Source organism: Pongo abelii, chromosome 1 (genome assembly GCF_028885655.2).
Source record: "Pongo abelii isolate AG06213 chromosome 1, NHGRI_mPonAbe1-v2.0_pri, whole genome shotgun sequence".
Lineage (NCBI taxonomy): Eukaryota > Metazoa > Chordata > Mammalia > Primates > Hominidae > Pongo > Pongo abelii.
The window spans coordinates 186,676,367-186,701,217 of record NC_071985.2 but is presented as its reverse complement, the minus strand read 5'-3'; the positions used below and the strand labels follow the sequence as shown (position 1 = coordinate 186,701,217).

The 24,851-nt window shown below is 44.3% G+C and overlaps 1 protein-coding gene across 2 annotated transcripts in view; it reads right to left on the bottom strand.

The window, feature by feature from the left end:
* Window positions 1–13,868: 13,868 nt before the first annotated feature.
* ATPAF1 (ATP synthase mitochondrial F1 complex assembly factor 1) overlaps window positions 13,869–24,851 on the bottom strand; it is a 34,708-nt gene continuing 23,725 nt past the window's right edge. For both annotated transcript variants that reach the window (XM_024247152.3, XM_024247155.3), the window contains 2 exons: window positions 24,307–24,414; window positions 13,869–17,095 (listed from right to left, as the gene is read on the bottom strand). In XM_024247152.3, the coding sequence (XP_024102920.2) occupies window positions 16,901–17,095; window positions 24,307–24,414 (303 nt within the window). In that variant the 3' untranslated portion in view covers window positions 13,869–16,900. The remainder of the gene's footprint in view (window positions 17,096–24,306; window positions 24,415–24,851) is intronic.

Sequence of the window (24,851 nt, the reverse complement as noted above, 5' to 3'; positions counted from 1 at the left end):
CTCCCTTTGATCTCTGGCCAGGTTTCCCCCACTAGCTGAATCCTCCCAGAAGCTAAGAACAAGGGAACCTGTTGCTGCAGCCCATAGACGTCAGCCTCCTAGGGCGTAGAAGTGGGTGGAGGGTGGAGAGCCATCTGAGGAGCCATGTGGGGTCAGGGCTGACTTCATAGGGGAAATGATTTGGAAACTGCTTGTGTTTTCCTTATCATTCAGTTCTAAATAGTTCATAAATTTCAATGTAATTTCCTCTTTAACTCTTGAATGATTTCAAAGTGTGTTTTTCAGTTTTTCAGCCTATGGGAGGTTTATGTTTTTCTTGTTGAGTTCTAATTATATTGCATTGTGGTCAGAGATCATGGTCTGGAAGATTCTTCAGAATTTGATGTGCCTTCCTCTGCGGCTTTGTGCAGGGTCATTTTCTGGACCTCTGAGCTGGGTTTTATAGGATAGGCAGGAGTTTTTCTGGTGAAGAGTGAACAGCACAGAACCTTACACTGTGGGAAATAGAGATGATTCATTTTGAAGGAACATCAGAAATTCCCAGCTCATCTTCAGAGTCCCTGGATGTCTGTGGGATGGGAGGCAGGTGGAAGGGTTGGGGGAAGCAAGAGAGCCCAGATCTCTCAACTACCTGTACCCTCTTCCAGCCCTTCTCAGTCTTGGTTAGACAGACTAGCTCTTCTAAGAGGCTCTGCTGGGGCTGAAAAGACCCAGACCTTGGAGAACAGTGTCCTGGCTTTACCGTAATTTAGCTGTGTGGCCTTGGGATGGTTCTGCCCTCTCTGATGAGACACTGTAACCCTACAGCACTGGAGCCCTACACAAGATGGGCTCTGTTCCCTGCCACTGTGTCCTGAGTATGATAAATGGCTCCAGAAGAATTCAAACAAGTCTCATCTCTGAAGCTTGGCATGAGCCAGTGAGGACCTAGGAGAGGATGTGCCCTTTTCCACTACTCAGCCTGGGCACATGCCCCCCTCGCAGTGGGAACTCTGAGTGGCAGCAGGGTGGTGTCTACCCGCTGTGTGCCTTTGGGAAAGCCCTTGCCCCTCTCTGGGCCTCAGTTTCTACACTTCTACCATGAAAGCATCTTCTAGCCATACCAAGTACCACTCCAAGTGCCTTATCAGAACCAGTTTCCTGTGCCTTCTCGCTGTAGGCCTGTATCCAGTGACTCCACTGATACAGAGTAGCCACTTCCTGGGGACTCCCCAGCCCTTCCTATGCCAAGAAAGTTCCCCCCCTCCCTCCCTGCCCCCCAGAATGAGCTACTGCACCCTCAGTTCACCTTACCAGATGTCTGGCAGCTACTATAGCCTGATAGGGCCCACCCTCTACTCACTCTCTCCCAAGAAAGAGTTTCCATTTCAGCTTCTGCCCCTCCCTGCCCAGGAGGCAGGATCATCCATCCTGGATTTTCCATCCTGGCCCATTGAGGAGAATGCCATGGGCACCCTTATGGCAGTCAGAGGAATTGAGTTTAGACTTCCTTTCATTTGAAGCAGACAAGGTTCAAGGGAAGATGGCAGGGGAAGACAAGGTTGACAAGGATATGCACTAAAATTCTGTGTGACCATGGACAAGGCACTTGTTCTCTGAGCCTATTTCACCTTCTCTAAAGTAAAGACAACAACAACATCTGCCCCACAAAAGAGCTGAGAGAATCAAATGTCATAGCACTTGTAAACAGTAGAAGGCTGTGGTCAGTCTGTTTCAGGGATGCTGCCTTCAAACACCCAGCAGGTGTTTGTGTGGAAGAGGGACTGAGCTTGTTCCAGGGTCCTGGAGAGCAGTGGGCAGACACCCAGGACAATATGAAGGGGCGCTTGGCATATCAGAGCTGTCCAACCATGCAGCCTGGATGGCTGTGCTGTTCTCTCAGGAGGGAGTGGTGCAAGCAGAAGTTACCAGCCCCGGGTGACATGGACTTCAGAGGGTTTCACTCCCTCCGGAGAGGGGGAGGGCCCTCTTGCGTCTAAGAACCTCAGGATCCAGTGTTCTCTGCTCCAAGCTCCTCCTCCTTCCCAGCCATCTCCCCTTAAGGTAGAGGCATTCCTCTCATCTCTTCCATCTTGGGAAGGAGACCGCTGGAGGCTGGGGTGGAAGCCTGGTGTGCATAAAGTGCCTGAAGACAATTTCACAGCCCTCAGACCTCACCCTCAACATGGCCCCAGTAGGCATTGTCGCCTCCAACCACTTGGGTTAGTTCCCAGCCTGGGGTGCCCCAGGAGTGGAGGTGATAGTTGTGGGGGAGGGGTGGTTTCACCAGTGTTGCAGGCTCAGCTTTCCATGGAACCCACCATGAAGGCTGCCCAGGAAATTCTGTCCAACCCTAACCCCTTCTCTGCTGCTGGGGTGCCTCCATTTCAGCCTCTGGGGCTGCCTGCCTGGAGCAACCCCCACTTAGTTCAAAGCTTTTCTATAGAAAGCCCTCAGATTGCCCCAGTCTGGATGCGCCCTCCTCCTTCCTCCACAGCACAGCATCCCTTCTCCAAGTGTGTTCGGTAACACCTGCCTCCCTGCCTCAGAGTTGCCAGCAGGGATGGGGGTTTCTTATGGTCCCCAGAGAGCTGGGTGTTATCTTTTAGCAATAATGGTAGTAAATTATGGCTGGGCGCAGTGACTCATGCCTGTAATCCCAGCACTTTGGGAGGCCAAGACGGGCGAATCATAAGAGGTCAGGAGTTTGAGACCAGCTTGGCCAACATGGCGAAACCCTGCCTCTACTAAAAACACAAAAATTAGCTGGGCATGGTGGCTTGCACCTGTAATCCCAGCTACTCAGGAGGCTGAGACAGGAGAATCGCTTGAACCCAGGAGGTGGAGGTTGCAGTGAGCCGAGATCCAGCTTGGGTGATACAGCGAGACTCTGTCTCAAAAGGAAAAAAGATAAAATAATGGTAGTAAATTATGATTTAAACTATTATGGCGGTGTGAAAACACATCAATTTCTTCTATTCATTCATTCTTACATTCCACATTCCACAAGTATTTACTGAGGGCCCGTTAGATGTCAGGCACTGTATGTTGGCCAGTTGCAGACCTTCCCCTTGCTTTGTGGGTGGTGACAAAGGCCTCGGTCTTCTAAGGAACTTCCACTGGGCCCATGTGTCCCATTGGCTACAGAGGAATATTATTGAATAACAGGTCAGGGAGGGGTGGCTTGTAAAAGGGAAAGGTTCTTGGATATCATTTAGTCTAATCTCCTCGAAGTATGTGGAAAACTGAGACACAGGGAGAGAAAGAGATCAGCCCAATGATGAATCATGACAATAAAAACCATTCAGCAAACCTTACGTATGCCTCTCCCTGACAGGCATATTCTCATTTCTTCTTCTCAGCACCCCTGGGAGAGAGGGAGGTTTATCTTTCTAGAGCTTTTAAGTTGTTCTTCCCTTCAGAGAGGGACGGAGGGGCTGGAAAGAAAGTTCCACCAAGTAGGGAGAAAGGATTGGCCATGTTTAGATGGTGTTCCAAACCCTACACTGCAGCTCTCTCTGGGTCCCATCTTGGCTTCATGTCCAGGAGATGGGAAAGCTGTGTCTGCTGCAGCAGGAAGCAGCAATTCAGTGGGTGGAGTCCACTTCTTGGTGGAGACTCATGCTGCACCCCGTAGAGTCTGGATTCCACACAAGTACAGCTTGTGACTTCCTGCAGTTGTTAATCCAGAATGTCATCAAATTGCATTTGGGGCCTTTTCCAGAAGCAGCTGTAGGAGCTCCGCTTTGCCTAAGGCTAAGTAGACTAAGGGTATGCTCTTCTTTCCCAGGAAGTTTTCCTAAATTACACCAGCTGCCTGGAACCAACCCTCCTCAGGGGGGAGCCCTTGACACAAAAAGTTCTCAGTGGTTTGCAGATGTGCTCCTTGGTTAAGCCCATGGAGGTCGTGTCTTCCCTTTTGGACTATAAGCCCTTAGAATTGGGGTTTTATTTATTTTGCCTCCTCCCATGTTACCTTGTAGCAGCAACTGACAGTTGTAAGGAATGTTCTGGTTTACAAAGTGCTTTTACTACTCTGTTTTTTTTTTTTTTTTGAGATGGAGTCTCGCTCTGTCACCTAGGCTGGAGTACAATGGTGTGATCTCGGCTTACTGCAACCTCCGCCTCTCAGGTTCAAGTGATTCTCCTTCCTCAGCCTCCTGAGTAGCTGGGAGTACAGGCACACACCACCACGCCCAGCTAATTTTTGTAGAGACAGGGTTTCGCCATTGTTGGCCAGGCTGGTCTTGAACTCCTGACCTCAGGTGATCTTCCCGCCTCAGCCTCCCAAAGTGCTCGGATTATATGCGTGAGCCACCATGCCCGGCCTACTCTGGTCATTTTTGAGTCCTGCAACAACCTTGGAATGCGAGTATTGGCTCCAAAAGGTGAAATGACTTAGCCAAGAAGCATAGCTTGAAATGGCAGAGCTGGGCCGGGTGGGGTGGCTCATGCCTGTAATCCTAGCACTTTGGGAGGCTGAGGTGGCAGACTGCTTGAGCTCAGGAGTTAGAGACCAGCCTGGGCAACATGGTGAAACCCCATCTCTACTAAGAAAATACAAAAATTAGCCAGGTGCGGTGGTGCGTGCCCATGGTCTCAGCTATTCAGGAGGCTGAGGCAGGAGGATTGTTTGAGCCTGGGAGGCGGAGGTTGCAGTGAGCCGAGACTGCTCCAAGGCACTCTAGCCTAGGTGACAGAACAAGACTTTTGTCTTTAAAAAGCAAGCAAGCAAGCAGGCAAGCAAGCAGAGCTGAGACTCAAAAACAGGTCTCCCAGCTCCAGTCACAGGGTCTATTCTTCTGCCTGACACTGCCTGAGCACTTAGCAAATATACTGTTAGTAAGTTAGGCAAAGAACAAGTCAGTTTGAATTGGGGCTAGACACTTTCTAAAAAATGCTCTCCTGGGAAAGTAGATGATAATGAAGACATCTGTGTTCATTATCATCCATGTTAAAGCAATGGGCAGCATTAAGTACATCGACCATCCTCAGTAACCTTGACACCACCTTAGACTTCTCACTCACTCTTTTGATACCCTTGCAAAATCTGCTGGGGCAGGTCATATTCCACACATTCTACAGATAGCACCCAAGGGAGGAAGTCACTTAGTGTGAGCTGAGGGTTGAAAAAGAGATAAGAAGGAGGCCAAGTACAGAGAGAAGAAAGGGGTTTAGGAAACAGAAGGCTGTCTGAAGGTCACTCGGCTTCTAGAGTGCAGAGTTGCCTGCCTCTGGGAAGAGGGCATGAGGTAGACCATCACTGAGAGACCCGAGCTTCCCTGACCTTGAGAGCAATTCCCTCTCCACAGGGGTGCCCAGAGGACACAGTGCAGGCTGCTGGCTCTGAGACAAACTGAGAAGGGTGAGAAAGTTCTAGCAATCAATCCCAGCTCCAATGGGGTGTGAGTTTCCCAACTGAGCTCTGTAGCTGAGTTCCCATCAATCCCTCATACCCCTCAACCCCCCTCCCCTGCCACTGCTGCCTGCCTGGCTTTCCATATATCATCTCCCTCTGCTCACTTACCACAGGCGAGTACAAAATGCACACAGGATGGATGGAGAGCTTCAGCCTGTGCAGGCAACACACAATTCTCTATGCAGCTGCAGGGGCCAGGCACAGATAATCCAGCGCAACAGATAATCCAGCATTTGTTTCCAGGGGTCATGAGCCAGGGAAATTCTCGGTTTTCAAAATCAAACAAGGAAAACATCTGAACTCCAGGCATCTGGGAAGGCTTTCCTCTCTTGCCCCATAGAGGTCTTACCTAAGGGCATGCTGGGAACAGCTAGTCTTATCCAAGAAATCTTTACTAGAGGAAGACAATAATAAAAATCCTTGTCTTTTTCAGCTATTTTCCAGTTGGGTTGCCTTGGACTGAAGTGCAAAGAAAATTTGGAACAAAGAGATAGAAGGAATGCTGCTACTGATACCCTGTGTGACCGTGGGGAAGTCACTTCACCTGGCTTGGAGCCTTTTTCCTCAGGTGCAAAGTAAAAGTAAAAACTTATTGCAGGGGTTCCCAAATCAGGTTGAGTTTCAGAATTACCTGGAGAGTTACAAGAAAAGAAAAATATTAAGTTGGTGGAAAAGTAATTGCGTTTTTGACATAAATGGCAAAAAGTGTAATTACTTTTGCACCAGCCTAATAGTTTCTCAGGCCCCACCCCAGGCCAACAGAATCTATATCTCAATGGTGAAGCTCAAGAATGGACAGCTCTGACAAGTGCCTCAGGTGTTTCTGATGCCCAGCCAGGTAGGAAAATGACAAGGTTAGATGGATTTGGTCTCTTTAAACTATAAACAGTTATGTTTAATGAGTTGCCAAGGAACTAAATACATAGACATCTGTAACCAGGAATAACTTTGTCTCAGATAAGCCATCTACAAATAATCAGGCAGGCCTGCACCTTGGCCCAAAAACTCCAGACGTTACCTGGTTTCCAACCTAGATGTTAGCTGCCAGGCTTTGGGTCTGCCTGCTCACCTGCCCACCTCCCAGATTCCTGATGCCTGTCCCCTGGTCTGGTATGATTACCACTGCTCAAGCCTCTCTAAATTCCTGGAAGAGACTTTCTGAAAATAGAAACATGGTGTAGAAAAATAGTACAAAAGAAACATGTTCTAGAAATGAAAGGTCTATGTTCTAGGAGATTTATGTTCCAGAAACAGAAATTCCCCCTCCTCTGTATGGATGTGCACCTTGAAAAGGTACTTAACCAGCTACTGTTTTGCACTTTCATTATAGTGCTAAGCACTCTGTGTTTGCTACATCATTTAATCCTTTCTTATATTTTAAGATAGGGCCATTATTATTTTATTTACAGATGAGAACACAAAGGCTCAGAGAGATTGAATAACTTGTCTAAGGCCAGACAGTGAATGAAAGGCGGAACTGGGATTCTAATTTAGTCCTGACTCTTCACATCTATGATGCTGTTTCCCCAGTGTCCTCATCTGTAAAACAGGAATAATATTGGCCGGGTGTGGTGGCTCATGCGGGTAATCCCAGCACTTTGGGAGGCCAGGGCGGGCTGATCACCAGAGGTCAGGAGTTCGAGACCAGCCTGGCCAACATGGCGAAACCCCATCTCTACTAAAAATACAAAAAGTTAGCTGTGCATGGTGGCACACACCTGTAGTCCCAGCTACTCTGGAGGCCGAGGCAGGAGAATCCCTTGAACCTGGAGGCGGAGGTTGCAGTGAGCTGAGATCGCGCCACTGCATTCCAGCTTGGGCAACAAGAGTGAGACTGTCCAAAAAAAAAAAAAAAAAAAAAAAAAGAAAAAGAAAAAGAAAAAAAAGAAAAAAAGGAATAATATTACTTTTAAGGTATTATTCAAAGATCAAATGAAAGAAACTTAGGCATCTCAGAGAGTCTTTTGGGGGTCACACAACAAGTGAGATTCAGCAAAATACTTCTCTGCTCCCTCTCTTCCCCTGCAAAATTAGTGCCAAAATGTAAGACATGTCTGCTACTTCTTACCTGACCAGAGGCAAGGTCAAAATGGGAGATTGAATGTGGGTTGAAGAAATGAGAGTGCAAGATGGGGATCCATACCATATTGTGAGTGTGGGAACAATAGCAGTAACAAACATGATGTGGGGTCACAGTGGACCACATATCAAGCATGACCCAGTAGTGATTGTTTCAAACCATGGCAAATATTTTTTGGGTAAATGAAGATCTTGAGAGGATACCACTAAGCTATGGTTACTGCCATGGCAGATGTAGAAGAGGACCAAGGTAACGTGAATATCACATCTGTTAGGAGGGACATGGGTTCTGGGCAATAGAGTGAAGATTCAAGTCCAGATGTGATGGGAGCACTGGACTGAAACCAGCCAGATGAAATGGGGCTATGTGTGGAGGTCCAAAGGACTAAAGTTCTAGGCAGGAAAAGCAATGTTTGACAACAGATTATGGGAAGATAGCAAGGTGGGAGTAAGGACGAGGGCCAGGAAAGGTGGAGTCAGTGAGATGACTTTAGTAAGTGGCTATGGGGGGAAATGACTTCCAGGTGGGCCATGCCAACTCCCAAGGGATGGCCACCCAGAATCCACTCTGATTACCCCACAAAGGCATCTTGGGCTCAACTCCAGGCCCCAACTGTGAGGCAGACACTGGTGACACTGGCTAGTCTGTCCAGATGCAGGTGAGCCAGAGGGTGAGGGGCTGGGGTTTTGGGTCATATAACTAAAGACAGACAGTTCTGCTGAAGAGATGCCAAAGCAACTTGAGAGTTATTTTGCTTATCAGCAGGAGAGGTGGTTAGGTAGAAAAGTGAAGACTCTCCTAGGAGTTTCCATCTACAGCAGGCAGAAGGAGGTGAAGGTAGTGAGAAGAGGCCAGATTTTGGCTAGGGGTGGGGAAGAACTGGCTCACTCAGAGCTGTCTCAGTGTGGTGCAGGTCAGTTAGCAGGTAGAGAGTTCCCAGTCCCCGGGAAGATTTTAAACAGTTGTCCAATGGCTTAGTGGTGCTGTAGGGAGGCCTACAATGGTGGGCAGGAGAATTAGACTAGACCAGGTTTTTTTTTTCAGTCTTTCTTGAAAACTGTTTCTTCAGATGACAGCTTATGAGAAGCCCAGTAAATAAAACACAGATTCTCTGGTTGAGTTGGGGGTCAGAATCCCAAGGTCCCCATCTCTGGACTTTGGGGATTTCTTGAAGCACAGTTTGAAAACTGGTGACTGGATAGTCTGTAAGGTCTTTTTTTTTTTTTGAGATAGAGTCTTGCTCTGCCACCAGGCTTCAGCTCACTGCAACCTCCGACTCCCTGGCTCAAGCTAGTCTCCTGCCTCAGTCTCTCGAGTAGCTGGGATTATAGGCACATGCCACCATGCCCAGCGAATTTTTGTATTTTTAGTAGAGACAGGGTTTCACCATGTTGGCCAGGATGGTCTTGATCTCCTGACCTCGTGATCTGCCCACTTTGGCATCCCAAAGTGCTGGGATTACAGGTGTGAGCCACTGAACCTGGCCGCCCGCCCCACCTCGCCTTTTTTTTTTTTGAGACCAAGTCTCACTCTGTTGCTCAGGCTGGAGTGCAGTGGCGCGATCTTGGCTCACTGCAACCTCCGCCTCCTGGGTTCAAGCAGTTCTCCTACCTCAGCCTCCTGAGTAGCTTGGATTACAGGCCCCTGTCACCATGCCTGGCTAATTTTTGTATTTTTAGTAGAGATGGGGTTTCACCATGTTGGCCAGGCTGGTCTTGAACTCCTGACTTCAGGTGATCTGCCCGCCTTGTGCTAGGATTACAGGCATGAGCCACCGCACCCAGCCTGTAAGGTCTTTTTTTTTTTTTTTTTGGAGATGAGTCTTGCTCTGTCCCCCAGGTTGGAGTGCAGTGGTGCAATCTCCGCTCACTGCAAGCTCCACCTCCCGGGTTCACGCCATTCTCCTGCCTCAGCCTCCCGAGTAGCTGGGACTACAGGTGCCTGCCACCACGCCTGGCTAATTTTTTGTATTTTTAGTAGAGACGGGGTTTCACCATGTTATCCAGGATGGTCTCGATTTCCTGACCTCGTGATCAGCCCGCCTCGGCCTCCCAAAGTGCTGGGATTACAGGCGTGAGCCACCATACCTGACCAGGTCTTTTTTAATGTTCAGGTTTGGCAAGGCAAGACAAGAACTTGAAAGTGCCAGCCTGGTACTTAAAATAATTGTTTTGCTCCAAAGGTTTGTTCATCATCATCTCTGTTCTTTCTGCTTACAAACCCTGGACCTGACTGCCTTCTCTGTTGGCCCCTTGGTTTGGTTTTCCATATGTAGCCTCTGCAATAAGAGCAAGGAAAATGACCACTGTCTTGGGCTGGGACCACAATGTGCTTGCCAGAGCCGGATCTCACTGTGGAAGTGATGTTTGTAGGCTCAGGTGGTCTGAGTTTAGTGGTCACTCAAACGGAGTTTATTCAGCATTCACAGAGTATCTTATCCCTCTCTGCCAGGTTTCATGCTGGACACTTGGAATATAATGTCCAGTAAGATGTGATCCCAGTCTCCAAGGGCTATTCATTCTGGTGGGGAAGCCAGCCTTGAAGGGGGGCCATGTGGAGGGGAATAGGTCTCAGGGAAGGCTTCTCATAGAGATACTACAGTGAAGCTTTGAATTAACTTAAGGAAGAATGGGCATTTGAAGCAGACAAATTTATTAGAAAAGAGCAGAACAGAGGCAGGAAGAGCACAATGTGTTTAGAGAACTGCAAGTCATCCAGAATGGCTGAAGCCAAAGGAGTGGGTAGGAGAGGCACAAAATGAGCCTGGAGAAGACACCATGTACTGGATCCTGAAGCTCCTGTGAGCTGATCTAAAAGGACTTTGTCCAGAAAGCCCTAGGGAACCTGTAATGATTCATAAGTGGTTTGAACCAATTTTTCTTGTAGATATTCCAATTCCTAAAGCCTGAAGAGCTTAGAAGTAGCCCTGTTCAAGTGAATGTGAAAAATGAGCCTGCTCAGTGGACATTACAAATGATCCTATTAAGTGTGGAGCATGGACAGTCATCTATTCCTGGGTTGGCTCCTGATGCAGACAGCAACCTTGAAGTCATCTCTTCCCTTTCTGTGCTCTAACTCTCCCTTTTAGCAGAACAAGGATAAAGATGTTGTTATCAACCTGTCACATCAGAAGAATTGACAAGACCAAAGTTCTCCAAAGGAAGTCCTCCCTAGTTAGAACATGATGTCTTGCAAAATTGTCTGGAGGAATCAGAGGTATATAATGCATGCATTTTGTTCTTTAGTTACCAGCAAGAAAATTGGGAGACATGTTTCTCAGGGCTGGTTCCAGAGCCAACCATGACTTACTTTTTTTTTTTTTTTTTTGAGACAGGGTCTCACTCTGTCACCCAGGCTGGAGTGCAGTGGCACAATCTGGGCTCACGGCAACCTCCACCTCCCAGGTTCAAGTGATTCTCGACCTCAGCCTGAGTAGCTGGGATTACAGGTGTGTGCCACCACGTTCAGCTAATTTTTGTATTTTTAGTAGAGATGGGGTTTCGTTATGCTGAGCAGGCTGGTCTCTAACTCCTGGTCTCAAGCGATCGGCCCACCTTGGCGTCCCAAAGTGTTGGGATTACAGGCGTGAGCCACTGCGCCTGGCTGGTTGCTCTCTTTTCTGAGCTGGAGTTGGGGCAGGAGGGTACAAGGAGAGAGCAGCACATGTCACCGACCAGCAGGTTCCCGCCAACCTCATAGGGTTGGTAGGATTGAGATAACCCATGTAAGGGCTTAGCACGGTGCCTGGTATATGGTTAGCCCTTAGTAAATGTTAGTGGTTATCATTAATGTGTATGTAGTCAAGTGTTGCTTAACAATGGAGTCTACATTGAGAAATGTATCATTAGGTGATTTGGTTGTTGTGCAAACATCATAGGATGTATTTACACAAACCTAGATGGTATATAGCCTATTGCTCCTAGGCTGCAAACCTGTACAGCATGTTACTGTGCTGAATACTGTGGGCACTGTAATATAATGGTAAATACTTATCTATCATATCTAAACATAGAAAAGGTACAGTAAAAATACAGTATAAGATAAAAAATGATATTGCTGTATAGGACACTTACAATAAATGGAGCCTGCAGGACTGGAAGTTGTTCTGGGTGAGTCAGTGAGTGAGTTTTGAGTGAATATGAAGACTGAGGAGGATATTACTGTACACTACAGTAGGCTTTATAAACACTGTACACTAAATTTATAAAAATTTTTCTTTTTTCAATAACCTTAGCTTACTATAACTTTTTAACTTTATAAACTTTTTAATTTTTAAAACTTTTTGACTATTTTATAATTACACTTAGCTTAAAACACACTGTATAGCTGTATAAAATATTTTCTATCTTTATTCTATAAGCTTTTTTCTATTAAAAATTTTATTTTTTACTTTTTAAATGTTTTGGTTAAAAGCTAAGACACAAACATGTACATTAGCCTAGGCCTACACAGGGTCAGGATCATCAACATTACTGACTTCCACCTGCACATCTTGTCCCACTGGAAGGTCTTCAGGGGCAATAACACACATGGAGCTGTCCTCTCCTATAAGAACAATGCCTTCTTCTGGAATAACTCCTGAGGGACCTGCCTGAGGCTGTTTTACAATTGACTTAGTATTTTTTATACGTAGAAGGAGCACAATCTAAATAATAAAAAGTGTAGTAAATACATAAACCAGTAATAGTCATTTACTACTATCAAGCATTATGTACTGTACATAGTTTTATGCACTATACCTTTTTATTTTTTGAGATAAGGTCTTGCTCTGTCGCCCAGGCCGGAGTGCAGTAGTGTGATCCCAGCTCACTGTAGCCTCAACCTCCTGGGCTCAAGTGATCCTCCCACCTTAGCCTCCTGAGTAGCTGGGACTACAGGTGTGCACCACCACGCTCAGTTAATTTTAAAATTTTTTTTGTAGAGACGAGGTCTCGCTATGCTGTCCAGGCTGGTCTTGAACTTCTAAACTCAAGGGATCCACCTGCCTCGGCCTTCCAAAGTGTTGGGATTACAGGCGTAAGCCACTGTACCCGGCCCCTATACACTATACTTTTATATGACTTGAAGTAGTAGATTTACACCAGCATCACCACAAACACATAATGCATTGTGCTATAACATTACCACAGCTATGATGTCACCAGGCAATGGGAATTTTTCAGCTCCATTATAATCTTATGGGACCACAGTTGCATATGCAATCCAACTTGACCAAAACATTGTTATGTAGTACGTGACTGTAGCTTGGGAGGCCAGCACTGAACCCACAGTATCTCGTCTATTGCAAGAACATATAGCCTTTGAGACTTTAACACTGTCTACCTGTTATTCCCCATTAAGCCATAAGTGCTTCATGGGCGGGTACCAGAGTCTGGCCAGCTTTGCATCCTCCATAGCATGCGGGGGAGTTCCTTAACTCTCTTTGCCCCTTCTGAGACGGCATTGATCAGTTTGTCTTGTATTGTAATCATTCATGTCAGGTCATGCCGCTGAATTGTGGGCTCCTAAAGGGTAGATACTGAATCTTTATATTTGTCCAGAAACAAGCATTCTTAGCTTGGCTCTATTCCAGGGCGTTAACACTTGCTGTTCTCTTTACCTGGTTTTCTTTCCCCAGCTCACGTATCAGCTGCCACTGCTGCAGAGATGCCTCTCCTGACCATTAAGTTATTGCCTCCACTACATAGTCTATAATATTATTTTTAAATTTTCATATCACTACCAGTATGTGAAATAATTTTATTGGTTTACTTGTCTTCTTTACAAGAATATAAACTACATGAGAACAGGGGCCTTATTTGCCATGTTCATTGCTATATTATCCAGTTTTTTATAACAGTGCTTGGCAAATAGGTGCTCAATAAGTGTGAATGAATGCTGACTCAATGCCAAATCAAATGACTAGGAAGTGGGCATTAGTACCTCTTCTCCAAGACTGAACAAAAGGTCAGTATGGAGAGTGCAAAGCAAAACATGTGGCTCTAGCTTCCAAACTGGTTGGAGAAGAAAGAAGTATCAGTATGAACATCCGAGAACTAGACAAAGCAAACTATAATCAGGTGTAGGTGTGAAGCACTGAATCAGAGGGAAGAGAGAAACAGGCAGTGGCTAAAACAGAGCTTGCGAGCAGGAATCATACTCTACGCATCTTTCTGTGTCCAGCACTTAACATAGCGGCTGCAGAATAGATGCTCTGTGAGCAACTGTTAAGTTGTACTGTGTAATGGTCCACCAAGGTAATGCCAGTGGATTAGGTGAGGTACAGAGACTGTGTATAACTTGGTATCTTGGTTTGCAAATATTTCTACTCAACAAGTTCTCGATCTATGTGTATTAAGAGATTCTTTTAAATCTACAGTATTTACATGTAGGTACATACACAAGACAATGTTTTGGTTGAAATCCATATTACCTATTTATTCAACAAAAAACTGAGTATCTTCTATGGTCCAGGCCATGTCCTTGGCACTGCAAACAGAGATAAATCCTGGCCCTCAAGGAGCTCACAGTCTAGTGGGGGAAAAAAGACACAAGAATAAATAAATATAATGTATTTGGAGTTTGCAAAGGGGGCCACTATGGGAGACAAAGAACAGAGGAACCTAAATATCCTATAGTTAGCATCCACAGGAAAGAAAGACCTGGCAATGTACATTTTTGTAAAGAATAAATAAGGCAATGGTTCTCAAAGTGTGGCTGGCTAATTACCTACATCAGAATCATTTGGAGCACATATTAACAAGTAGATTCCCAGTACCTTCTGCACACATTCCTGATTTAGTGCGTGTGTGGGGGGGGTGGTGTACGGTTGAGGCCTGAGAATCTGCATTTTAAAAGCACTTTAGGTGATGCTACTGCATCTTAAAGTTTCAGAACTGATGAGATAAAGTTTGTTCTTTTAACTGGAATAAATAATGATCTACACATCTGAAATGATAACTTGTATTAGTGTTTAACGAGGGGCAAGGGAAGTAGAGAAAAGGATGGTAGTTGATATTTTCTACTGTAGTGAAGTTAATTTAATTCTCACAATAATCCTATGAGGTAGATATTATTATCCCTATTTTAGATGGAAAAAAAACCCCAGAATTAGATAGTTTAAGCAATTTGTTCAACAGTATAGAGCTAATGAATAGCAACACTAACATATGAACCCAGATTCACTTAACTCTAAAGCCTGTCCACTTTCTATAACACCATGCTAGCACTAGTGGACAAATTTACTAATTAAATGGTACAATTTTCTTTGAGTTATTTGCCAGATCTTTCTAGGTAAATAAATATAAAGAACAGCTACATGGTACTTTAGTCATGCCCAACATATTTATCCATGGACACATCCTACTTGGCAGTTGGGGACTGAGGGCAAATCCAGGAGGAATGATTAAAACGAATGGCCATTTCTTACTCCTTTTTCCATCATTTCCTTACCCGCTGGTGGAGGTGTAACAATGTACTATGTATGGCTAATAACTGGGTCCATCTGGAAAGACAAGCAAACATAACTGGATACCAATAAAAACAACCCCATCTGATGTCAAAAATTCTTGGGACCCAAAACATTCAGAAGGTCAGAAGGCATTTAATGAAAATGGCAGGGCAGATAAGACTCAAGTTTCTCAAAAGATAAACTGCCAGGACCAGAAGCAGGTCCAGAATTTGCATTAGTTAACGGCTCAACCTTTAGAGAAATAGTGAAAGGATAGCAGCTTCCCTGGTTTAAAAATACTATCTGTCTCTCTCAATACATAGACTCAAAGGTGCAACAAAATAGACACAGCTCAGAGAACAGTGGGATGTCCATCCTATTTAAAGAGCTTAGGGACAGGCCCAACCTATAAAAATTCTTCTGGAAGGAAGAAAACACACACACACACAAACTGCAAATACTGCTTAAATTCCCACTCACCACATTCAGTGTCATATAACCAGATCTTAGGCAGGAGCAGCAGAGTGGAGCATGTTAGATCAATAAAGAAATGTCAGGCCAGGTGCGGTGGCTCACACCTGTAATCCCCGCACTTTGGGAGGCCAAGGTGGTGGATCACTTGAGGCCAGGAGTTCGAGACCAGCCTGGCCAACAAAGTGAAACCCTGTCTCTACAACAATACAAAAATAAGCCAGGTATGGTGGCAAGCGCCTGTAATCCTAGCTCCTCAGGAGGCTGAGGCAGGAGAATCACTTGAACCAGGGAGGTAGAGGTTGCAGCGAGCTGAGATCATGCTACTGTACTCCAGCCTGGGCAAGACAGAGCGAGACTTCATCTCAGGAAAAAAAGAAAGAGAAAGAAATGCCATAGTAAAGGCAGCTGACAACAATACTGGGGGCCTTGGGTTCAGAAGGCTGGTGTGTAACCACCGTCCGTTCCTATCACTGAGCTTGGAACCACAACAGTGACACTACAAACGAAAGATGGGTTTCCAGCTCTGGAGAACAACTTTCTTATTTCTGGTGTTCCAAGCAATTGTTCAGTCCCAAGATGAGTTTTGATAAAATCAGCCCATAGCCCTGACACTATGGACAGTACATAACTCAGGTTTCATTATTTTGTATAACAAACATTGTAAGCCAGACTTAAAAAAAAAATTATTGCTATATTTTCCCCACATCCAATCTGGGAACATTTGCTTTCACTCACTTTTTCGTATCATGTTTAGAGTTGTTTTTTAAAAAATCATGCAAACCTGGATTAATCTTCTCCTTACAAAAGCATTTTATTTACACTGCACTGATTCATTCCTTCAAACACATAGCTTCTAACAGGTGGAGTTAGAAAAGCGGGTGCCACAAACTATGGTTTAATAGTATGTAGGCCCTGTACCTGTTTATCTAACTATACCTGAAATTTGCTGATACCCCAAGCTGGCTACACTAAAGGCATCTCTGGGGGGCATCATCTAGATGAAGTCTTTATCCTGATGGGAATATCTGGTTAATGTACAGTTTAAACAGGATGTTTGGCTTATGCTTTTGTCCAGCTGACCGGTGCATGGGAAGCATTAAAGCCCATATCTAACTACAGCAGGTCTTCAAGCTTATTATCCTGTCATGAGTTCATAAAGATGACAAACTCATCATTTGGGAGCTATAAGGTCAAAGTGGCCAGAATGCAACTGTGCTGTTACACTGTGCAAAATCAAGTCAACTGTCTTGTAGGTCCTTGGCTGTCTCTTGTTATAACCTCGAACACTTAAAAAAGGAAACCTCAAGTATGCTGCGATAATTATCAGAATGTTCAGGTACCTTTGTTCCTGAATATCAAGTAATAGGGCTCATCTCTGTGACTGCTTGCGACAAGCACATAGGGCAACTCATTACCAACTGCTCATTATAAATGCTGAGCTCTTGAGTTCCTGAGGAGGGGGTGGGCTCTAGACTATCGAGGGCTGAGTCAACTAGGTGAAGGGCCAACCTGTACAGTTCTAAGTCTTATTTTGGTTCTGGGCACATTTCAGTTCTGCTCCAAGTCCGCTTTGCTCCAATTCAGCGATGACAGACATATATTTGAACTCATTTGGTCTGAGGTTAAAGGTCTCCACTAACCCGTAGGTCTCTTTCCGATCAGTAGCATAGAAGAGCTGAACTTGGTTGGCGATGCACTGTGCCTCAGCAACATTCTGTAAGGTAAAAAGAATAATGAGGTCCTTCTTGCACAGGGCCACAAAGCTCTTGTCTGAGTTGTGTGGTGGGTGGGGGCCCTCGCCCAGGAGTCACCACTTCCAGAAAGTTTCCTTAACTTCGACGTCCCTAGTCTTGGTTAGGTGCCTCTTTTCTGTGTACCAAATCATCCTGTGCTTACCACTGTCATAGTATTTATCACACTGTATTGTATTTTTCCTTTTCTTGTCTATTTTCCCTAGTACAGATTCCTCAAAGACATAGACCGTGGTTTGTTTTATATCTCTGCAGAGTGACATCTGGTGAATGTTTACTGAATAAATTAATGTACATGTTCACATTATTCCTCTTCATCCAGTTCCCTAATAACTGTTAAATATATCTCAAGGGGGAAATAAGACAGCAATAGTTACCCAATTCTAAGAACCAGTTTGTGAGTGAAAACTAAGTTCTTGACTAACCAGATATACACTTGAATAAAACCTGTTATGATACTACCTTGGTCAGAAAAGTACTCCCAGAGCCAGCTGTGATGGTTTTAAAATTTGCCCACAAATTTTATGATACTCCTCCCTTTGATGGAGCCTAATTTCCCTTTCCTTGAGTGAGGGCTATACTCAATGACTTCCTTCTAACAAGTAGACTATGACAAGATGGTTGGGGGCATTGGTGTGAGCCTGTAGTCCCAGCTACTCAGGAGGCTGAGGTAGGAGGATTGCTTGAGCCTGTCTGGGTAATGTAGTGAGCCCCTTAAAAAAAAAAAGACTATGAAAAAATGAAAAATGATGGAGAATGACTTCTGCTATCAAGCCATAAAGGTTTTAACTTCTCTCTTGCTAATTTTCTTGCTCTGGGAAAAGTCAGTTGCCATGTAGTGAGGACATTCGTGCAGCCCTATGGAGAAACATGACGAAGACATGAGGCCCCTGCCAAGAGCCATGTGAGCGGGGCTGGATGCGGACGCTTAAGCCCAATCAACCTTTGGATGACTATACCCCTAGATAACATCTTGACAGCAACCTTGTGAGACTCTGAGCCAGAACCACTCAGCTAAGCTGCTACTACAGAAACTGCGAGGTCATAAATGTTTGTTGTTTTAAGCCACTAGGTTTTGTACAATTTGTTATGCAGCCATTTATAACTAATACATCAGCAAAGGCCCAGGGAAGAGAAGGGCAGTAGCAGAGAAATGGTGAGCAGGCCGCTGTACATGACAGAGGCAGAGAAATTAGCCAGATGTGGTGGCATGAGCCTGTAGTCCTAGCTACTCGGGAGGCTCAGGCAGGAGGATCGCTTGAGCCCAGGAGTTTGAGGCTGCACTGAGCTATGGTCATGCCAGTACACTCCAGCCTGGGTAACAGAGGAAGACTCTATCTCTAAAAATAAAAATTAAAAAATGACAGAGATAGGGGTTAGAACACGGGCTACACTCTCAAACTTTGCAAAAGAGTCACCTCAGACAACTCTTACTTTTGCTATACATTCTGCAGTTCTAGTTGGTCAGAGGTACTCGTCCATTATCACCGTGTTCATATGGCCAAAATTAAACCCCAAAAGGTCATGGAAAATTCCCACTAAAAACTTACTGCCAAAAGTGTGCTATGTCTAGCTAGGGAATGATGAAGACGGGTTTATAAATAACATGGGCTATGCTCCACCTCTATTCTCTCTGTGGGACTTTCAGGACATTTCTCATGAGCAGGCACTAATCTCTGAGACTGCATCTTCAATCAAAAACCTTTTCCCAAAAAGCTGGCTACTTCAAATTAATAGAATTTTAGAGCTAGAAGGGACCTCAGAGATCACCCAGTTCTCATTTAATAGGCTAGGAAACCAAGGCAGATGAGGTTCAGGGATGAGCTCAAGGTCAAGTGGCCAGCCAAGGTCACAGCCAGGACTAGACCTCTAGACTCCCTGGCTGGTATTCCCCCCAATTCATCCTGCTGTTTCTGGTAGGGCAAGATAATTAAGATTGATGAAGGCCAATAACTACTTCATCCATTTTATCTTTCTTAAATTCACACATGCCTCAAGAGCAAATCATTTCTGAAGCAAGTGCACTGCTATAATCTGAGGATACCACCACTCTCTCAGCCCCTGGCTACAGGGCCTCTGACATCAACTTTTATCTGAAGCTTGGGGTGGGAAGGTAGGAGTAAGTTCAGCTGTGTTCACCCTAGAACACTGCTGTTCAAACTATTCTGTAGAGTCCTAGGGGCTCTGTGGAGGTGCCTCAGGTCCCTTCACCTGTTTTAGCTGTCATATCCTGGGGTTTTACATAGTAAGATTTTGTTTGGATAAAGGGGTCCTCCTACTACTTTAAAAAGAAGTTTGGGCCGGGCATGGTGGCTCACGCCTATAATCCCAGCACTTTGGGAGGCCGAGGCGGGCGGATCACGAGGTCAGGAGATGGGGACCATCCTGGCTAACACGGTGAAACCCCATCTCTACTACAAATACACAAACAAAATTAGCCGGGCCTGGTGGTGGGTGCCTGTAGTCCCAGCTACTCGGGAGGCTGAGGCAGGAGAATGGCGTGAACCCAGGAGGCAGAGCTTGCAGTGAGCTGAGATCCAGCCACTGCACTCCAGCCTTGGCGAAAAGAGCAAGACTCTGTCTCCAAAAAAAAAAAAAAAAAAGAAGTTTTTGAAGACCACTAGTATGGTGAGTAGGATAGGAAGATAAGACACAGAGAGAGACAGAGCCCTCTCATGGAGGGTTACAGAAAGGCAACCCCCACCAGCCCTTATTCTCCCCCTGCCTTTTATTCTCTTGGCTTTCAACATGAAGCAACAGTCTCCTCCTTTTCAAAGACCCAATAAGATAAACATACTAACTCCCTGTGCTGCTTAATAAAGAGGTATTTTAACAAACTTGATTCCTCCCTCTCTTTCAATTTTCAAATCTACAATCAACGCACCAAGTCCTGCCTATTTTATTCCCTACATATTCCTGGGGTCGTTCTCTTTCCTCCATCTCTACTACCACTGCTGTAGTTCAAGTTTTCACCACTTCTTGTGCAGACTATTGCAACTGACTTCTAAATTATCATACTGACTAGACTTGAACTACAGAATGTTTAGGAAGCAAATAATTAAGGTTAATAATTAATAGGCTAGGTCTTAAAATCCATCTCTTTATGGGTTCTTCTCTGTTCAAACCCTTTAATGACTCTTTTCATGACCTCAGGGTAAAGCCAAATCTCTAAACACAAACCACCAAACCTTACATACACACAAACACACACACACACAAACACACAAGAGTGATACCAAACTCTTTACAATACTCCAAGTCATTTTATGTCTCTCAGCATTTACTTATGCTATTTCCTCTGTCGGAAACATTTCTCCCTTCTTTATTAGGCTGAACTGCTCTTTGAAGGTTCAGTCTGGGTGTCATCTCCAGGAAATATTACTCCCTTTGGGCCAGGGATACCACCCCACTCTCTATCCCTAGAAACTTCTGCATGTCTATACTAGCACTTATTGCATTTCAGTGAAATCATCTATTGACATAGATGTGGAGCCAAATAAAGCTGGGTTTTTAAATATTCCATTAGTTTTTAGCATTAAAGTTAGTTCAGAAGAAATCTCTAGTTTCCATGTATTTCTATTCATTTGATGTTAATGCTTTACCATAGTTGGAAATACTATGCCTAAAGTGCACAGTTCATGCATGAGTATACAGGGGATCATATATTCATGTTATACTTCTAAGTTTCTCTTCTCTAAGTCATGTACAACAAGTTCTAACATGTCTGGTTCTATACTACATCGGAACCTCACAGTCAAGTTGATTTATACAAGGCAAATATGTATTGTCTTGTATGCTGTCAAATGTTAAAAGGCCAGGAAGCAAATTTTAACAATGATGAGAACTGAGCAGCAGTTTGAGACCACCAGAGTGAGGTGGTAAAAATGGCAAACAGCAGAATGGGCCTCCTCTGACCTCTAGGATCCACTTTTAATATGATTAGATGCTGTGCTTTGCCGAAGACCAGAAAATATAGTACAATCTTCTATATTGTCACTCACTCGCAAGATCAAATTATTTCCTATCTCTTCAGCTCACTTCCAACTCCCACAACCCATTAGGACTCATAATTCTTACTGTCTCTAACTTCCCTTATATTTTCACTTTCCTCATTACCCAGTTTCCATTCCATGGTGAATAATCATTCATTTGCATTCACCTTTAACTTCCTTCAGGCCATAGATAATATGTAAATAAATGAATATGGCTGTGTTCTAATAAAACTTGAAATACTATTTTTCTTTAATAATAGTTTTTGTTATTAAATAATTTCTGTATTTCTTTAAGAATAAAGAGTTTTTGGCCCGGCATGGTGGCTCATGCCTGTAATCCCAGCACTTTGGAAGGACGAGGTGGGTCGATTACCTGAGGTCAGGAGTTCGAGACCGGCCTGGCCAACATGGTGAAACCTGGTCTCTACTAAAAATACAAAAATTAGCCGGGTGTGGTGGCACATGCCTGTAATCTCAGCTACGCAGGAGGCTGAGGCAGGAGAACTGCTTGAGGCTGAGGCAGGAGAACTGCTTGAGCCTGGGAGGTGGAGGCTGCAGTGAGCTGAGATTGTGTCACTGCACTCCAGCCTGGCCGACACAGCGAGACTCTGTCTCAAAAAAAAAAAAAAAAAAAAAAAAAGAGTTTTTCCCCCTAATCATTTAAAGAGGTAGAAAACATTCTTAACTCGTGGGCGTTATAACAACAAGCAGTGGGCTGGATTTGGCCCAAAGGCTGTAGTTTGCTGACGCTTGTCCTAGACAACAATTTTGTACTTCCTCTTTTTGACTCAAATGTCCAACATTTTTCCAACCTTGCTTTCAGCTGATGAGAACTTTTCTTTCTTTTCACTGAACAATCTGTAGGAAACTTATACCACTACCTCCATCCATCTAATTATATCAGTGTCCTTACACTCTGGCTTCTCTCCTGCTGTCATATTCCTGGTAAAGATCAACCCCTCATTACCAGACTTGCCCACTCTAAAATATCACTTCTCCCCGCTTTCTCCTGTATCATCAACATTTCCCTCTCTACTGGATCTTTATTTATTTTATTTTATTTTATTTTATTTTACTTTTTGAGACAGGGTCTGGGTCTGTCGCTCAGGCTGGAGTGCAATGGTGCAATCTCAGCTCACTGCAACCTTTGCTGCTGGGGCTTAAGTGATCCTCCTACCTCAGCCTTCCGAGCAGCTGAGATTACAAGGTGCATGCCACCATGCCTGGCTAATTTTTTTATTTTTTGTAGACACAGGGTTTCACCACGTTGGCCAGGCTGGTCTCAAACTCCTGAGCTCAAGCGATCCACCCACCTTGTGACCTCCCAAAATGCTGGGATTACAAGCGTGAGCCACTGTGCCCAGCCTCAACTGGACCTTTCCCATCAGCATACAAATATGTTATCTTTCTCATATTTGAAACAAAAGATACCCTTGGGCGCACTTCTCCACCTCCAGCTAATACCCCATTCTCTCCTTCCCTTTATAGAAATGCCCCTTGAAAGAGTTTCTATGCTGATTCTTTGTAGTTTCTCTTTCCATCCTCTTTTAAATCTACTCCAATCACACTTTTATGAAACTGCTTTTATAAGGCCCCCAGTGACTTCCATGTTTGTGAAATCAGTAAATTCTCAGTCCTAATCTCATTTGCCCTAATAAACAAGGGAGATTTGGTGAGTTGAGCAGTCCCTATTCCTTGAAACATTCAATTTTAGCTTCCAGGGCATTCTACCATCTTAATTTTCCTTTTACCTCGCGGCCATTCCTTCTTAATTTTTGCTGATGCTTCTTCATCTCTCTAGGGATGGAGACCCCTCTCTCAGTTCTTAGATCTCATCTCTTCTCTATTTTTACTTACTTCCTTGGTGACTTCCTTCAGTCCCATGGTTTTAAGTACAATCTGTATGCTGACAACTCCCATATTTTTATCTCCAGCCTGGACCTCTCCCATGAAGTCCAGGCTCATATATCTAATTGCTTACTACTTGCATATCTAATAGGCATCTCAGATTTAATACATCGAAAAGTGAGCTCCTGATTTTCCTATTAAGCCTATTCCTCCTGCAATCTTGCCTATCTCAGTTAATGGCAATTCCATATTCTTGGATAGAATTTTGGCTAACTTTCAGTTGAATGTGATGAATGGAAAGGTTAATGTGGAAGGAAGAATGGGAGAGATGGTACTGAATAGCTTCAAGAATAATAGGGAAGTAGAATCCTCACTATGTCCTAGGTTTGTGGGTTACTGCTACTGTGAGATATCAGCTGAGTGATATCACTTCTTTCTCCCTATGCAGCTGGTAAGAGAAAGAGAAAAAATAAGTGGGTGCTGTAATGAAGACTGTTGGGAGGAAGTGTCCACTGTTTGGGGACATTCTGAACTTAACCTCTGCCAGATAAATGTGACTGAAATGAGCAAGGACTAGACAGACAGTGTACAGTAATCACAACACTGCTCCTGGCACCTGGATGTGCAGAGAGAACACAGTGGGCATCATTAACTATGAGCATATGGTCAATGCTCTATCTCAGTGATTCTCATCTAGGAATGGGAAAAGGAGGAAATAAAAACACTATAAATGATGAATGTTGTATAAATGAACAGTATGAAGGAAGATAAAATATTGAGAGCTGTCCTAGGCTTCCATACAACTCTTTCCTAAAATTACGAAGCCATTTACTTGTCTACAATCCCTTATCTGAAACCCTTAGGGCCTGATGTGTCTTACATTCAGAATTATTGAATTTTAGAAAGATAATAGGTATAGATACTGTATAACTGTATATTATGTGACTCCCCATACTCAAACACATTATTTCCCTAGTAAAATGCATAATACTCCACACCAAGTGGGATTAGTTATATAAATAGTTTCACGTCAGTTTAAAGATTCAGTTACCAAATGAGTTCAAGCTTACATAAGGTTTTGTGACCAAATGAGAACAAAAACATTTTGTTCTCAGAGCCCATGGGTTTCAGAATTGTGAATAAATGATTGAGGATCTGTACTAACTTCAAATTAGAAGATCTTGAGCAAGACAACTTTACTGTCAACTTTAAAATAAGTAAGAAACAAGGTATATGTAGCTCTTTGAAATTTTCTCTCTCATGAGCTTTGGCAGAAGAGTAATACCTTCAGTGCCACGAGGTAAATCCAAAGAGTTTTACAAGTTAATTCTTACCAGAAATGTGGAATCCATTTCTGCAGTCATCAGCACTATGCCCTTTTCTTCCTTAAGTTCAGGATAGTGATATAAAATCAGCTGGCTGGCTGCAGCTTCCCCTCGGGTCTGCAAGGTGGAACACTTATCAAGGCTCAATAAGGTACCATCACAACAAACTGCAATTTCAAAGCAATAGACAGTCTAGAGGAAATTCTGGCTCTTAACAGCCCCTTGGGTGGCTAGTGAGTTGGAGGACTGGTACGTGGCAGTAAGGTCAGGCCTGCAAAGGCACAGTGAAACTGACAGTTTGCACAGTGTTATTTGTGTCTTCAACTGGAAAAGGTTTGGCTTTTTTCCCAGAAAATGTTTACAGTAGGCAGTGAATCCATCATTGTGACCATACATTTAAAAACAAAATGGCACAAGCAGCTACCAAATCAAGTTCTAAAGAAAGCAATGTGCCTGTGTAATTGCCACTTTTATGGACTAGTGCATTTCACAGTTGAAATCTACTCCCCTTGGCTGGCTCTGAAGACTGAGCTCTTTTAAGCTGTAGCAGGAAC